General features: G+C 37.9%; 1 protein-coding gene across 1 annotated transcript in view; it reads right to left on the reverse strand.

Moving 5' to 3' along the window:
* The window catches only part of ADGRG7 (adhesion G protein-coupled receptor G7), a 93,199-nt gene that overhangs the window by 14,570 nt on the left and 60,466 nt on the right, over window positions 1–18,163 (reverse strand). Inside the window, 3 exon segments of the mRNA XM_067033516.1 lie at window positions 6,930–7,086; window positions 9,110–9,161; window positions 9,164–9,264. Of these exon segments, the coding sequence (XP_066889617.1) occupies window positions 6,930–7,086; window positions 9,110–9,161; window positions 9,164–9,264 (310 nt within the window).

Consider the following 18,163-nt stretch of genomic DNA (forward strand, 5'->3'; position numbering starts at 1 on the left):
TATATAAAGTGATGAAAGGGAAAAAGCTACAACCAAGATTACTCTACCCAGCAAGGATTTCATTCAGATAAGATGGAGAAATTAAAACCATTACAGATGATCAAAAGCTAAGAGAATTCAGCACCACCAAGCCAGCTTTACAACAAATCCTAAAGGAACTTCCCTAGGTAGGAAACACAAGAGAAGGAAAAGCCCTACAATAAGAAACCCAAAACAATTAAGAAAATGGTAATAGCAACATACATATCGATAACTACCTTAAATGTAAATGGATTAAATGCTCCAACCAAAAAAAACAGACTGGCTAAATGGATACAAACAGAAGACCGATATATATGCTGTCTACAGGAGACACACTTCAGAACAAGGGACACATACAAATTGAAAGTGAGGGGATGGAAGAAGGTATTCCATGCAAATGGAAATCAAAAGAGAGCTGGAGTAGCAATTCTCATATCAGAAAAAAACAGACTTTAAAATAAAGACTATTACAAGAAACAAAGGACACTACATAAGGATCAAGGGATGAATCCAAGAAGAAGATATAACACTTGTAAATATTTATGCACCCAACATAGGAGCACCTCAATACATAAGGCTATTACTAACAGCCATAAAAGGGAAAATCGACAGTAATACAATCATAGTAGCGGACTTTAACATAGTAGGGGACTTTAATCTGTCCACTTTCACCAATGGACAGATCATCCAAAATGAAAATAAATAATGAAACACAAGCTTTAAATGACACATTAAACAAGATGGGCTGAATTGATACTTATAGGACATTCCATCCAGAAACAACAGAATACACTTTCTTCTCAAGTGCTCATGGAACATTCTCTAGCATAAATCATATCTTGGGTCACAAATCAAGCCTTGTAAATTAAAGAAAACTGAAATTGTATCAAGTATCGTTTCCGACCATAACGCTAGGAAACTAGATATCAATTACAGGAAAAACTCTGTAAAAACTACAAACACATGGAGGCTAAACAATACACTACTAAATAACCAAGAGATCACTGAAGAAATCAAAGAGGAAATCAAAAAATATCTAGAAAAAAATGACGATGACCCAAAGCCTATGGGATGCAGCAGAAGCAGTTCTAAGAGGCAAGTTTATAGAAATACAATGCTACCTCAAGAGACAAGAAACATCTCAAATAAAAAACCTAACCTTACACCAAAAGCAATTAGAGAAAGAAGAACAAAAAACCCCATAGTTAGCAGAAGGAAATAAATCATAAAGATCAGAGCAGAAATAAATGAAAAAGAAATGAAGGAAACAATAGCAAAGATCAATAAAACTAAAAGCTGGTTCTTTGAGAAGAGAAACAAAATTGATAAACCATAACCATTGGCAGACTCACCAAGAAAAATAGGGAGAAGACTCAAATCAACAGAAATAGAAATGAAAAAGGAGAAGTACAAACTGACACTGCAGAAATACAAAGGATCATGAGAGATCACTACAACCAACTATATGCTAATAAAATGGACAACCTGGAAAAAATGTACAACTTCTTAGAAAAGCAAAACCTTCCGAGACTGAACCAGGAAGAAATAGAAAATATAAACAGACCAATCACAAGCACTGAAATTGAGACTGTGATTAAAAATCTTCCAACAGGGCTTCCCTGGTGGCGCAGTGGTTGAGAGTCCGCCAGCTGATGCAGGGGACATGGGTTCGTGTCCCGATCCGGGAAGATACCACATGCTGCGGAGCGGCTGGACCCATGAGCCATGGCTGCTGAGCCTGCGCGTCTGGAGCCTGTGTTCCGTAACGGGAGAGGCCACAACAGTGAGAGGCCCATGTACCGATAAAAAAAAAAAAAAAAAAAGCTTCCAACAAACAAAAGACCAGGACCAGATGGCTTCACAGGTGAATTCTATCAAACATTTAGAGAAGCGCTAACACCTATCCTTCTCAAACTCTTCCAAAATATAGCAGAGGGAGGAACACCCCCAAACTGTTTCCATGAGGCCTCCATCACCCTGACACCAAAACCAGACAGAGGTGCCACAAAAGTAGAAAACTACCGGCCAATATCACTGATGAACATAGGTGCAGAAATCCTCAACAAAATATTAACAAACAGAATCCAGCAGCACATTAAAAGGGTCATACAACATGATCAAGTGGGGTTTATCCCAGGAATGCAAGGATTCTTCAATATAGGCAAATCAATCAACGTGATACACCATAACAACAAATTGAAGGAGAAAACCCATATGATCATCTCAGTACATGCAGAAAAAGCTTTCAACAAAATTCAACACCCATTTATGATAAAAACCCTCCAGACAGTAGGCAGAGAGGGAACTTACCTTAACATAATAAAGGCCATATATGACAAACCCACAGCCAACAATGTTCTCAATGGTGAAAACCTGAAACCATTTCATCTAAGATCAGGAATAACAAAAGGTTGTCCACTCTCACCACTGTTATTCAACATAATTTTGGAAGTTTTAGCCACAGCAATCAGAGAAGAAAAAGAAATAAAAGGAATCCAAATTGGAAAAGAAGTAAAGCTGTCACTGTTTGCAGATGACATGATACTATACATAGACAATCCTAAGGATGCTACCAGAAAACTACTAGAGCTGATCAATGAATCTGGTAAAGTAGCAGGATACAAAATTAATGCATAAAAATCTATTGCATCCCTATACACTAACGATGTAAAATCTGAAAGAGAAATTAAGGAAACACTCTCATTAACCATTGCAAAAAAAAGAATAAAATACATAGGAATAAACCTACCTATGGAGACAAAAGACCCAAATGCAGAAAAGTATAAGACACTGATGAAAGAAATTAAAGATGCTATGATATACCAGATCGTAGAGATATACCAGATTCTTGCATTGGAAGAACCAACACTGTGAAAATGACTATACTACCCAAAGCAATCTACAGATTCAATGCAATCCCTATCAAATTACCAATGGCATTTTTCACAGAATTAGAACAAAAAATTTCATAATTTGTATGGAAACACAAAAGATCCCGAATAGCCAAAGCAATCTTGAGAAAGAAAAACGGAGCTGGAGGAATCAGGCTCCCAGACTTCAGACTATACTACAAAACTACAGTAATGAAGATAGTACGGTACTGGCACAGAAACAGAAATGCAGATCTATGGAATGGGATAGAAAGCCCAGAGATAAACCCATGCACATATGGTCACCTTGTTTTTGAATAAGGAGGCAAGAATATTCAGTGGAGAAAAGACAGACTCTTCAATAAATTGTGCTGGGAAAACCAGACAGCTACATGCAAAAGAATGAAATTAGAATACTCCCTAACATCATACACAAAAATAAACTCAAAATGAATTGAAGACCTAAATGTAAGGCCAGACACTATAAAACTCTTAGATGAAAACATAGGCAGAATGCTCTATGACATAAATCAGAGCAAGATCCTTTTTGACCCACCTCCTAGAGAATTGGAAATAAAAACAAAAATAAACAAATGGCACCCAATGAAACTTAAAATCTTCTGCACAGCAAAGGAAACCATAAACAAGACAAAAAGACAACCCTCAGAATGGGAGAAAATATTTGCAAACGAAGCAACTGACAAAGGATTAATCCCCAAAATTTACAAGCAGCTCATGTAGCTCAATATCAAAAAAACAAACAACTCAATCCACAAATGGCAGATCTAAGTAGACATTTCTCCAAAGAAGATATACAAATTGCCAACAAACACATGAAAGGATGCTCAACATCACTAATCATTAGATAAATGCAAATCAAAACTACAATGAGGTATCATCTCACACCAGTCAGAATGGCCATCATAAAAAAATCTACAAACAATAAATTCTGGAGAGGGTATGGAGAAAAGGGAACCCTCTTGCACTGTTGGTGGGGATGTAAATTGATACAGCCACTATGGAGAACAGTATGGAGGTTCCTTAAAAAACTAAAAATAGAACTACCATACGACCCAGCAGTCCTACCACTGGGCATGTACACTGAGAAAACCATAATTCAAAAAGAGTCATGTACCAAAATGTTCATTGCAGCTCTATTTACAATAGTCAGGACATGGAAGCAACCTAAGTGTCCATCAACAGATGAATGGATAAAGAAGATGTGGCACATATATACAATGGAATATTACTCAGCCATAAAAAGAAATGAAATCAAGTTATTTGTAGTGAGGCGGATGGACCTGGAGTCTGTCATACAGAGTGAAGTAAGTCAGAAAGAGAAAAACAAATACCATGTGCTAAAACATATATATGTAATCTTAAAAAAAAAAGTTCTGAAGAACCTAGCAGCAGGACAGGAATAAAGATGCAGATGTAGAGAATAGACTTGAGGACCCAGGGAGGGGGAAGGGTAAGCTGGGACAAAGTGAGAGAGTGGCATGGACATATTTACACTACCAAATGTAAAACAGATACATTTTACATAGCACAGGGATATCAGCTCAGTACTTTGTGACCACCTAGAGGGGTGGGATAGGGAAGGTGGGAGGGAGACGCGAGAGGGAGGAGATATGTGGATATATGAATATATATATGTATGGCTGATGCACTTTGTTATAAAGCAGAAACTAACACACCACTGTAGAGCAATTATACTCCAACCAAGATTTTTTAAAAAAAGAAAAAGAAATCATTTGCATTTCTATACACTAACAACTACCTGAAAAAGAAATTAAGAAATCAATCCCACTTACAATAGTATAAAAAACAATGAAATACTTAGAAATAAGTTTAACCAAGGAAAAATCTATACACTGAAAGCTATGACACTGATGAAAAAGCCTGAAGAAGACATAAACAATGGAAAGGTATCTGTGTTCTTGGATTGGAAAAATTAATATTGTGAAAATTTCCATACTACCCAAAGTAATCTAAAGAGTCAATGCAATCCTACCAAAATTCCAATGGTATTTTTCACAGAAACATCTATCCTAAAATTTGAAAAAACTATCCTAAATGTTGAAATCATTATCTTGAAGGGAAAACTGCACACCCATGTTCACTGCAGCATTATTCACAATAGCTAAGATATGGAAACAACCTAAATGTCCTTTGATGAATGAATGTGTAAAGAAAATGCATGGTGGATACATGCAATGGAATATTATTCAGCCATAAAAAAGAAGGAAATCCTGCCATTTGTGACAACATAGATGAGCCTGGAGGGCATTACGCTAATTGCTATAAGCCAGACAAGAATGACAAACACATATGGTATCAGTTACATGTGGAATTTTTTTAAAGCCAATTTCATAGAAACAGAAAATAGAATGGTGGTTGCCAGGGGCTGGGAGGAGAGGTAAATGGGGTAGTATAGGTCAAAGAGTACAAAGTTTTCAACTATAAGAAGAATAAGAACCCAATGTACAACATGGTGACTATAGTTGATAATATGGTATCATGTACTTAAAAGTTGCTGAATAGTTAAGCATTCTCACCATACACACACACAAAAATTAACTATGTCTTTAAAAATAATAAAAATGAACTTATTTACAACACATAAATAGACCCACAGACAGAAAACAAACCTATAGTTACCAAAGGGGATAACAGGATGGGGGGAGATAAATTAATTGTTTGGAATTAACATGTACACACTACCATATAAAAAATAGGTAACCAGGGACTTCCCTGGTGGCACAGTGGTTAAGAATCCGCCTGCCAATGCAGGGGACAAGGGTTCGATCCCTGGTCCAGGAAGACCGCACATGCCGTGGAGCAACTAAGCCCAGGAGCCACAACTACTGAAGCCCATGTGCCTAGAGCCCATGCTCTGCAACAAGGGAAGCCACCAAAATGAGAAGCCCATGCATCGCAACGAAGAGTAGCCCCTGCTCTCCACAACTAGAGGAAGCCTGCATGCAGCAACAAAGATGCAATGCAGCCAAAAAAAAAAAAACCAGGTAACCAGCAAGGACCTACTATATAGCACAGGGAACTATGCTCAATATCTTGTAATAACCTGTAATCGAAAAAGTGAAAAATGTGAAAAAGTATAGATATATATATTTATATAAAAAACGAAATCCCTTTGCTGTACACCAGAAACTAACACAGCATTGTAAATCAACTATACTTCTACTATACTTTAATTTAAAAAAAAAGAAAAAAAATTAACTATGTAAAGTGATGGATGTGTTGTTTCGATCATTCTATATGTATATGTGTATCAAATCATCAAGTTGTACATTTTAAAATATACAGTTATAGTTGGCAATTATTCTCAATTATTCCTCAATAAAGTTTTTTTAAAAAATAAGAATCATAAAATTTCAAAAAAGAGAGAAAGAAAAAATTAAGCCAACCCAACAGGGGTCCAAGCTCCAGGGATCACTGTAACATTGACCATATAACCACGGTGAGGTGCTGTGAACCTGCTGCATGGCAGAAAGGCAAAGGAGGTGCCTCCCAAGCTAGCTGCTCAACAAAATCTCTACTGCTCAGAGAAAAGGGACTAACATTGACCAACCCCATTGCAATTATGTTCCATGAACTCCAGTCCAGGAAAGGATATAGTAGGTAAGTCATAAAAAAGTTTTTCTTCCCCTTTCCTCAAAGTGTATTAAAAATAGTGTCACCCATGGGCTTCCCTGGTGGCGCAGTGGTTGCGAGTCCACCTGCCGATGCAGGGGACGCGGGTTTGTGCCCCGGCCCGGGAAGATCCCACATGCCGCGGAGCGGCTGGGCCCGTGAGCCATGGCCGCTGAGCCTGCGCGTCCGGAGCCTGTTCTCCACAACAGGAGACGCCACAACAGTGAGAGGCCTGCGTACCATAAAAAAAAAAAAAAAATAGAGTCACCCAAAATTAACTAAGCAATGACCTTCAGGGAGTTTTAAGATAAGAAAACTTTGGTCCAGGTGATATCATCTCCACCACTCCATAGTCTGCTACTTTCAGACTAATCCACACCATACCTGAGTAGTGTTGAAAAGGCAGAATAAGTAGCTGAAGGTGACCCTGATGCCATCATTATCAATTAGCATTAAGTATGCCAGAATCGATGTAACTCCCAAAACGACTGCAACAGATAACGTGCTAAGAAACTTCTTTAGGATTGAAAATTTCTTTGTGCTAAGTAAGAGAAAACAAGAAAGGAAATATGGTTCATTCAGGTTTTTACTTATTAATATCATTGTTACCCTCCTACTGAAAATATGTATTCAGCTGCACGTATACACTGTTCATTAAACAATATTAGGCCTCAGGTGGAAAAACCTATGTCACTCTGAATAAAAGAAAGAGAGGAAGGAATGAAGGAAGGGAGAAAGACAGTGATATCTGCTTAAAAGCTCAGGCATAAACAGTTCCTTAAATACTACTGCAGGCAAATTTCACATAGAATTAACTTTTTCTTTGGAACTGAATTTGATGTTAGCGATTATAACTACTGGATCAGTAATTCCTTTTCTGGGCATCTGGGACCGTCCCATGCCATAAGTTGATATCAGAATGAAAAGTTATTAAAGCGCAGAGTGACCTTCTTCCCTGTCATGCTAAGTCTATATCCCTGGAACCTGAGCTTGGCCATATGACTTACTTTGACCAGAGGGACATTAGCATTTGTTCCACAAACAAAGGCTTGAAAGCATTCCACTCATCAGAGTGTGTCTTTTCTTATTGCTCTTTGGAACCCTGAGAGTACTATGTTAAGAGAAAGACCACATGCAGCAGAGATGAGCTTTCCCAACTAAGCAGTTCCCACTCAATACCAACCAACCACCAACCATCAGACATGAAAGTGATTCATCCTAAGTTATCTACCAGCATTCAAGCCAGCCGAAACCAAAACAACTACATGATCAATACTCAAACTTATGACAAGTAATAAACATTTATCATTCTAAGCCATGCATTTGGGGGTAATTTGTTATACAGCAAAATCTAACTGATACATAGAAGATAATTTGTTAAACAATTAAATTGTAACGTGCTCTTCACTGTAACTAAGCTAATTTAAGAACCATGAGCTACCAGTCAAAATTTTGAAACATTACAAATTTGTTTGATGTCTGTGGCCAAAATGATATTGCTTTGTATAAAAGAAATATAACTTAACTAACAATTAGGCTAACAAGACTTCACCAAGGTTTTTCTGCATTGTTAAGAAAACATAGGTTTGAATGATTATCAGTGATAGTCTTTTCTCCACATTTCCCCTCAATATGGGTTATCATCCATATAGGAAAGATGATACTCTTGATTGGTAAAGTACATGTTTAAGATTACATTCCCACTAATGATGGCTGTTTTCACCCATCTGTTCATTCAAAATGGATCTATATGGTGACCAACAAAGTTCACAGATGTACTTATAGTAAGTCTACTTGGGTTAAGAAGAGTCTTGTAGAATTAAGCCTGAATTCACAGCCTCATTAGCACTGTGTTCTAACCAATTCATGCTGTGGGATGTGGAGGTGAGGGGAGTGTATGTGTTTAATAGTTTCTGTTCTTTGTCTCTCCAACTGAAAGCTCTTTCTGTATATTAGCGATGACAATGAAAATGCTTATTGGGGTCAGAAAAGTAATGGAGAGGAAAGAAGCAGTCCACATGGGAACTGATAAACCAGAGAGCACATGCCCTATCTGCAGGGAATGTGGGCCCAATGTTGCCTGATATTCCAATTTTTACATGTTTGCAACAAATTTTTAAAAATTTAAAGCTATTATGTGATTCAGGCAACACGTGTAAAATATAACCTACAGTTACTAGTTTCTAAAATGAAAATACAGTTACCAGCTCCTCCTCACAACCCTCTCATATTTTTAATTATTCAAATCTGATTTCATGAATATTTGGGATTGGGGGATACATTTTTTTTTCTTGATGTCTTTGGGTTGGGTTTTTAGTTGGGCTCATACAGCGCAGAAGTACCTTAGGTAATGCAATAGACTCCCATTGTAGTCTTGATGTTGGAAGATGAGAAGATCTGCCTTCTGAGACAAAGTTTAAGAGAAAATCTGTCCTGCAGACCACATATCCTTGCAATTTCCCCCAAATCTGAAAACTCTTCTAGGAGCTGTGGATGTATTCCTGTGCTATATTTAGTACTAGATGAGCCATGCCTTCCAGCTTCTGATTCATTGGGAATCTTACCTCTTCAGATTCTGATTATTCTTCCACAGCACTTTGACTACAATGACAATAATATAACAACATTGCTGATGAGGATAATGGTCACAGGTATGATGAATGACCACAACAATGGACTTGTTATCAAACCACTGCTTTCTTGAGTTGCCAGCCAGCAGCTGTGGGGAGAAAAGAAATGATTTCAGCAGACTAAGAAAGCAGAGAAAAGAAATGATTTCAGCAGAAAGAAAGGTATACAAACTCTTCTCTATGCTGTTCACACCATTGACATTCACTCGACTGAAAGACCTGCTAAAAGTCAATATCTCTTTGCCTTCTATATATTGGAGATGATTTTCAAGAATTCAACCAAGTAGAAAAATTAAATGCATTGATTCTGCCAAATTTCTCTGTGAGACAGTATGGGCTAGTGGAAAGAAAGTGGGCTTTTGAGTTAGGCAGTCCTGAATATAAATCTCACTGTCTGTCACTTACTAGGTTTCTGACTTTAGTTAAGTTACTGTTTAATTTTCTTTTTGACTATGTAGCACACCCAGATGGCTCAAAATTTTAAAGGTACAAATCATCATAGAGAGACAAGACCCCTCCTACAACTATCCCTAGTCACATAGTTTTTATCTCCTGTGGTATTCAATGTTTCTTGTGTATACTTCCAGATTTAGACTATGCATACACCAGCAAATGTATATTTTTTCCCGATTTTGAAGCAAAGGATAACATGATACTTCTATACCTTACTTAAAAACATATCTTGGAGATCATTCCATATCAGCATATAAATATTATCCTCATGATTTTTTATGGCTGCATATTATTTCATTATTTCATTATACCATAAATTATTTAAACGTCTCTTATTAATAGGCATTTTTAAAAGTTTAATGTTTAAAAAATATTTGAATAGTTCTTTAACCTCATTGCATCTGTTTGGTTTTTTTTTTTTTTGTCTTTTTGTTATTGTTGGTGGTAGTTTTGGTGGTAATTCTTTTCTCATCTGTGAAATGTAGTAATCATCTCCTGGCATTGTTGTAAGAATAAATTCATTCATTTAATAAGCATTTACAGAGTACCTGCTATGTGCCAGACATTGTTCTAGATAACAAGATATTAGCAGTGAATGAAAAACCAAAATGCCTTTCTTTAGTGAATTTATTCTAATGCAGAAAATAAATAAAACTGATGAATTAATAAGATATATACTATAACAGAAGTTAACAAGTGCTGTGAAGAAAAATAAAGCAGGTAATGAGAGTAGGTATTACTATGTATATGTATATGTGTGTCTGTGTGTCTGTGTGTGTGCCTGGGGGACCAGGGGAGGAAATGTTTCATTTTAAATAGAGTGGTCAGGAAAACCCTTATGGAAAAAAATATTTGAGTAAAGATCTGAAGTAGTTGAGGGGGAAGGGTGTTCTAGGCAGAGGGAAGAGCAAGTGCAAAGGCTCTGAGTTGAGAGCTTAAGCAAAGAGGCCAGTGTGGCTAGAACAGAGTATATAAGTAGATGGGATTAGTAAAAAGATGCAAATTATGTCAGGGCTTTACAGGTGACTGCATGTACTCTTGACAGAAGGAGAAACTTGACATGCTCAGTCTTTAGTTTCAAAAGTATTATTTTAGCTAGATGCAGGGATAAAAGAAGAGCACATGCCAAAGGAGGAAATCACCTAGGATTTGTCTACTGCAACAATCAGGTGGCTTGGAACCAGGGAGAGGAGATGTTGAGAAATAGTCTGATTCCAGATATGTTTAAAAGTAAAACAAAAGGGGACTTTCCTGGTGGTCCAGTGGTTAAGACTCCATGCTCCCAATGTAGGGGGCCTGGGTTCAATCCCTCGTCAGGAAACTAGATCCCACACGCCATGACTAAAAGCCTGCATATGGCAACTAAAGATTCAACAAAGATCACGCATGCCACAATGAAGATTCCGCATGCTGCAACTAAGACCCAGCGCAGCCAAATAAATAAATAAATATATATATTGAAGTAAAGCAAAAGGATTTATTGATAGGTTAGATGGGAGATATAGGAGAGTTAAGAGTGACTACAAAATCTTTGGCTTGAGTACCTGGAAGGATGGAATTACTGTCAACTGAGTTGGGGAAAATGATGAGAAGAGCAGGTTTGGGAGGGAGGACCAGGAGATGTCCCATCACTTGTCCAGCCAAGTGAAGGTGTCAGGTAGGCAGTAGGGTATTAACAAAATAATGTGAGAAGTGCTGGTATATATTTGGCAATCAATTAATGTCTGTTTTCTTTCCCTTGTGGGTAAACATCATTATTATACATGTCAAAGAATTTCTAAGCTGTTTTGCATTGGAATGTTGTTACAATTTAAATTATTAGAAATTATATTTCTAATCTGAATGACCTAGAAGGAAACTGGGATGATTTCAGATCTCTGTAATGAATTTTTAAAATGAAAAAGAGGAGATTGGTTCAAGATGGTGGAGTAGAAGGAGGTGCACTCACTCCTTCTTGCGAGAGCACCAGAATCACAACTAACTGCTGAACAATCATCTATAGGAAAACACTGGAACTCACCAAAAAAGATACCCCACAACCAAAGACAAAAGAGAAGCCACAATAAGATGATATGAGGGGCACAAGCACAATAAAATCAAATCCCATAACCATTGCGTAGGCGACTCACAAACTGGAGAACAATTATACCACAGAAGTCCACCCACTGGAGTGAAGGTTCTGAGCCCCACATCAGGCTTTCCAACCTGGGGGTCCGGCAACAGGAGGAGGAATCCCCAGAGAATTGGACTTTGAAGTCAGGCAGGATTTGACTGCAGGACTTCAACAGGACTGGGAGAAACAGAGACTTCACTCTTGGAGGGCACACACAAAATCTTGTACACACCAGGACCCAGGGGGAAGGAGCAGTGACTCCATAGGAGACTGAACCAACCTACCTGCTAGTGTTGGAGGCTCTCCTGCAAAGGCAGGTGGTGGCTGTGGCTCCCCATGGGGACAAGGACACTGGCAGTAGAAGTTCTGAGAACTACTCCTTGGTGTGAGCCCTCCTAAAGTCCACCATAAGCCCCACCAAAGAGCCTGTAGGCTCCAGTGCTGGGTCACCTCAGGCCAAATGACCAACAGGGAGAGAACACAGCCCCACCCTTCAGCAGACAAATGGATTAAAGTTTTACTGAGCTCTGCCCACCAGAACAACCCAGCTCTACCTACCACCAGTCCCTCCCATCACGAAGCTTGCACAAGCCTCTTAGATAGCCTCATCCACCAAAGGACAGACAGAAGAAGCAAGAAGAACTACAATCCTGCAGCCTGCAGAACGAAAAACACAATCACAGAAAGATAGACAAAATGAAAAGGCAGAGGATTATGTCCTAAATGAAGGAACAAGATAAAACCCCAGAAGAGCAACTAAATGAAGTGGAGATAGGCAACCTTCCAGAAAAGGAATTCAGAATAATGATAGTGAAGATGATCCAGGACCTCGGAAGAAGGATGGAGGAAAGAATCGAGGAGATGCAAGAAATGTTTAACAAAGACCTAGAAGAACTGAAGAACAAACAAACAGAGATGAACAATACAATAACTGACTTGAAAAATACACTAGAAGGAATCAGTAGCAGAATAACAGAGACAGAAGAACGGATTAGTGACCTGGAAGACAGAATGGTGGAAATCACTGACACAGAACAGAATAAAGAAAAAAGAATGAAAAGAAATGAACACAGCCTAAGAGACCTCTGGGACAACAAACGCATCAACATTCACATTATAGGGGACCCAGATGGAGAAGAGAGAGAGAATGAACCTGAGAAAATATTTGAAGAGATTATAGTAAAAAAATTTCCCTAACATGGGAAAGAAAATAGTCACCCAAGTCCAGGAAGCAGAGACTCCCAGGCAGGATAAACCCAAGAAGAAACACACCAAGACACATAGTAATCAAACTGACCAAAATTAAAGACAAAGAAAAGTTATTAATAGCAACAAGGAAAAAATGACAACATACCAGGGAACTCCCATAAGGTTAACAGCTGACTTCTCAGCAGAAACTCTGCAGGCCAGAAGGGAGTGGCACAATATATTTAAAGTGATGAAAGGGAAGAACCTACAACCAAGAATACTCTACCCAGCAAGGCTCTCATTCAGATTTGATGGAGAAATCAAAAGATTTACAGACAAGCAAAAGCTAAGTAATTTCAGCACCACCAGACCAGCTTTGGAACAAATGCTAAAGGAACTCCTCTAGGCAGGAAAGAGACTAGCAACTTAAAACAACCTTGTACATACACAGACTGCTATATCAGAACCTCATGGGAACAGCAAACCCCAAAACTACAATAGATAACCATACAGAAAAGAAAAAGCAACCCAAACACAACTCTAAAGATGGTCATCAAACCACAAGAGAACAAAAGAGGAAGGAAAGAAAAAAGACATACAACAACAAAACCAAAACAATTAAGAAAATGGCAATAGGAGCACACATATCGATAATTACCTTAACTGTAAATGGATTAAATGCACCAACCAAAAGACATAGACTGCCTAGATATGAAAACAAGACCTGTATATATGCTGTCTACAAGAGACCCACCTCAGACCTAGGGACACATACAGACTGAAAGTGAGGGGATGGAAGAAGGTATTCCATGCAAATGGAAATCAGAATAAAGCTGGAGTAGCAATATTCATATCAGATAAAATAGACTTAAAAATAAAGACTGTTATAAGAGACAAAGAAGGACACCATGTAACAATCAAGGGATCAATCCAAGAAGATATAACAATTGTAAACATATATGCACCCAACATAAGAGCACTCAATACATAAGGCAAATGTTAACAGCCATAAAGGAAGAAATCGACAGTAACACAATAATAGTGGGGGACTTTAACACTCCACTTTTGTCAATGGACAGATCATCCAGACAGAAAATCAACAAGGAAACAAAGGCTTTAAATGACACATTAGATCAGATGAACTTAATTGATATTTATAGAGCACTCCATCCAAAAGCAGAAGAATACACATTTTTCTCAAGTGTACACGGAACATTCTCCAGGGCTGACCACATCCTGGGCCACAAGGGAGCCTTGGTAAATTTAAGAAAATTGAGGGCTTCCCTGGTGGCACAGTGGTTGGGAGTCGGCCTGCTGATGTAGTGGACGCAGGTTCGTGCCCCAGTCCAGGAGGATCCCATGTGCCGCGGAGTGGCTGGGCCTGTGAGCTGTGGCCGCTGGGCCTGCGTGTCCGGAGCCTGTGCTCCACAACGGGAGAGGCCACAACAGTGAGAGGCCTGCATACACCAAAAAAAAAAAAAAGAAGAAAATTGAAATCATATCAAGTATCTTCTATGACCACAACACTATGAAATTAGAAATAAACTACAAGAAAAAAACTATAAAAATCAAAATGCTTGGAGGCTAAGCAATATGTTACTCAACAACAAATGGATCACTGAAGAAATCAAAAAGGAAATCAAAAAATATCTAGAGACAAATGAAACTGAAAGCACAATGATCCAAAACCTATGTGATACAGCAAAAGCAGTTCTAAGAGGAAAGTTTATAGCAATACAATATTATAACAGGAAACAAAAAAAATCTCAAATAAACAACCTAACCATACACCTAAAGAAACTAGACAAAGAACAAAACCAAAAGTTAGTAGAAGGAAAGAAATCATAAAGATCAGAGCAGAAATAAATGAAAAAGAAATGAAGGAAACAATAGCAAACATCAATGACACTAAAGGCTGGTTCTTTGAAAAGATAAACAAAATTGATAAACCTTTAGCCAGACTCTTTATGGAAAAAAGGGAGTGGACTCAATTCAATAAAATTAGAAATGAAAAAGGAGAAGTAACATCTGACACCAGAGAAATACAAAGGATCATAAGAGACTACTATATGCAACAGTATGCCAATAAAATGGACAACCTGGAAGAAATGGACAAATTCTTAGAAAGGTACAGTCTCCCAAGAATGAACCAGGAAGAATTAGAAAATATGAGCAGACCAATCACAAGCACTGAAATTGAAACTGTAATTTAAAAACTCCCAACAAACAAAAGTCCAGGATCTGATGGCTTCACAGGCGAATTCTATCAAACATTTAGAGAAGAGCTAACAACTATCCTTCTCAAACTCTTCCAAAAGATAGCAGAGGGAAGAACACTCCCAGACGCATTCTATGAGGCCACCATCACCCTGATACCAAAACCAGACAAAGACGTCACAAAGAAAGAAAACTACAGACCAATATCACTGATGAACATAGATGCAAAAATCCTCAAGAAAATACTAGCAAACAGAATACAACAGCACATTAAAAGGATCATACACCATGATCAAGTGGGGTTTATTCCAGGAATGCAAGGATTCTTCAATATACGCAAAGCAATCAACCTGATACACCATATCAACAAATTGAAGGAGAAAAACCATATGATCATCTCAATAGATGCAGAGAAAGCTTTCAACAAAAGTCAACACCGATTTATGATAAAAACCCTGCAGAAAGTAGGCATAGAGGGAACTTTCCTCAACATAATAAAGGCCATATATGACAAACCCACAGCCAGCATTGTTCTCAATGGTGAAAAACTGAAACCATTTCCACTAAGATCAGGAACAAGACAAGGTTGCCCACTCTCACCACTCTTATTCAACCTAGTTTTGGAAGTTCTAGCCACAGCAATCAGAGAAGAAAAAGAAATAAAAGGAATCCAAATAGGAAAAGAAGAAGTAAAGCTGTCACTGTTTGCAGATGACATGATACTATACATAGAGAATACTAAGGATGCTACCAGAAAACTACTAGAACTAATCAATGAATTTGGTAAAGTAGCAGGATACAAAATTAATGCACAGAAATCTCTGGCATTCTTATACACTAATGATGAAAAATCTGAGAGTGAAATTAAGAAAACACTCCCATTTACCACTGCAACAAAAAGAATAAAATATCTAGGAATAAACCTACCTAAGGAGACAAAAGACCTGTATGCAGAAAACTATAAGACACTGATGAAAGAAATTAAAGATGACACAAAAAGGTGGAGAGATATACCATGTTCTTGGATTGGAAGAATCAACATTGTGAAAATGACTCTATTACCCAAAGCAATCTACAGATTCAATGCAATCCCTATCAAATTACCACTGGCATTTTTTACAGAACTAGAACAAAAAATTTCACAATTTGTATGGAAACACAAAAGACCCCGAATAGCCAAAGCAATCTTGAGAACAAAAAATGGAGCTGGAGGAATCAGGCTCCCTGACTTCAGACTATACTACAAGGCCACAGTAATCAAGACAGTATGGTACTGGCACAAAACCAGAAATATAGATCAATGGAACAGGATAGAAAGCCCAGAGATAAACCCACACACATATGGTCACCTTATCTTTGATAAAGGAGGGAAGGATATACAGTGGAGAAAAGACAGCCTCTTCAATAAGTGGTGCTGGGAAAACTGGACAGCTACATGTAAAAGTATGAAATTAGAACACTCCCTAACACCACACACAAAAATAAACTCAAAATGGGTTAAAGACCTAAATGTAAGGCCAGACACTATCAAACTCTTAGAGGAAAACATAGGCAGAACACTCTATGATATAAATCACAGCAAGATCGTTTTTGACCCATCTCCTAGAGAAATGGAAATAAAAACAAAAATAAACAAATGGGACCTAATGAAACTTAAAAGCTTTTGCACAGCAAAGGATACCATAACCAAGACCAAAAGACAACCCTCAGAATGGGAGAAAATAGTTGCAAATGAAGCAGCTGACAAAGGATTAATCTCCAAAATTTATAAGCAACTCAGGCAGCTCAATAACAAAATAACAAACAACCCAATCCAAAAATGGGCAGAAGAACTAAATAGACATTTCTCCAAAGAAGATATACAGAGTGCCAACAAACACATGAAAGAATGCTCAACATCATTAATCATTAGAGAAATGCAAATCAAAACTACAATGAGATATCATCTCACACTGGTCAGATTGGCCATCATCAAAAACTCTAGAAACAATAAATGCTGGAGAGGGTGTGGAGAAAAGGGAACACTCTTGCACTGCTGGTGGGAATGTAAATTGATACAGCCACTATGGAGAACAGTATGGAGGTTCCTTAAAAAACTACAAATAGAACTACCATATGACCCCCCCAATCCCACTACTGGGCATATACCCTGAGAAAACCATAATTCAAAAAGAGTCATGTACCAAAATGTTCATTGCAGCTCTATTTACGATAGCCAGGACATGGAAGCAACCTAAATGTCCATCAAGAGATGAATGGATAAAGAAGATGTGGCACATATATACAATGGAATATTACTCAGCCATAAAAAGAAATGAAACTGAGTTATTTGTAATGAGGTGGATAGACCTGGAGTCTGTCATACAGAGTGAAGTAGGTCAGAAGGAGAAAAACAAATACCGTGTGCTAACACATTTATATGGAATCTAAGAAAAAAAATGTCATGAAGAGATTAGTGGTAGGATGGGAATAAAACATAGACCTACTAGAGCATGGACTTGAGGATATGGGGAGGGGGAAGGGTAAGCGGTGACGATGTGAGAGAGTGGCAGGGATATATACACACCACCAAATGTAAATTAGATAGCTAGTGGGAAGCTGCCACATAGCACAGGGAGATCACCTTTGTGCTTTGTGACCACCTAGAGGGGCGGGATAGGGAGTGTGGGAGGGAGGGTGATGCAAGAGGGAAGAGATATGGGAACATATGTATATGTATAACTGATGCACTTTGTTGTAAAGGAGAAACTAACACACTATTGTAAAACAGTTATACTCAAATAAAGATGTTAAGAAAAAAAAATAGGAGACTTTGGGAAGGAAAGCTTAGGAAATAATATCTAGAAATAAAATATGAAAATAATTATTTTCAATAGAAAAAAAAAACTACAATGAGATATCATCTCACACCAGTCAGATTGGCCATCATCAAAAACTCTAGAAACAATAAATGCTGGAGATGGTGTGGAGAAAAGGGAACACTCTTGCACTGCTGGTGGGAATGTAAATTGATACAG

This window comes from Kogia breviceps, chromosome 5 (assembly GCF_026419965.1).
Source record: "Kogia breviceps isolate mKogBre1 chromosome 5, mKogBre1 haplotype 1, whole genome shotgun sequence".
Lineage (NCBI taxonomy): Eukaryota > Metazoa > Chordata > Mammalia > Artiodactyla > Physeteridae > Kogia > Kogia breviceps.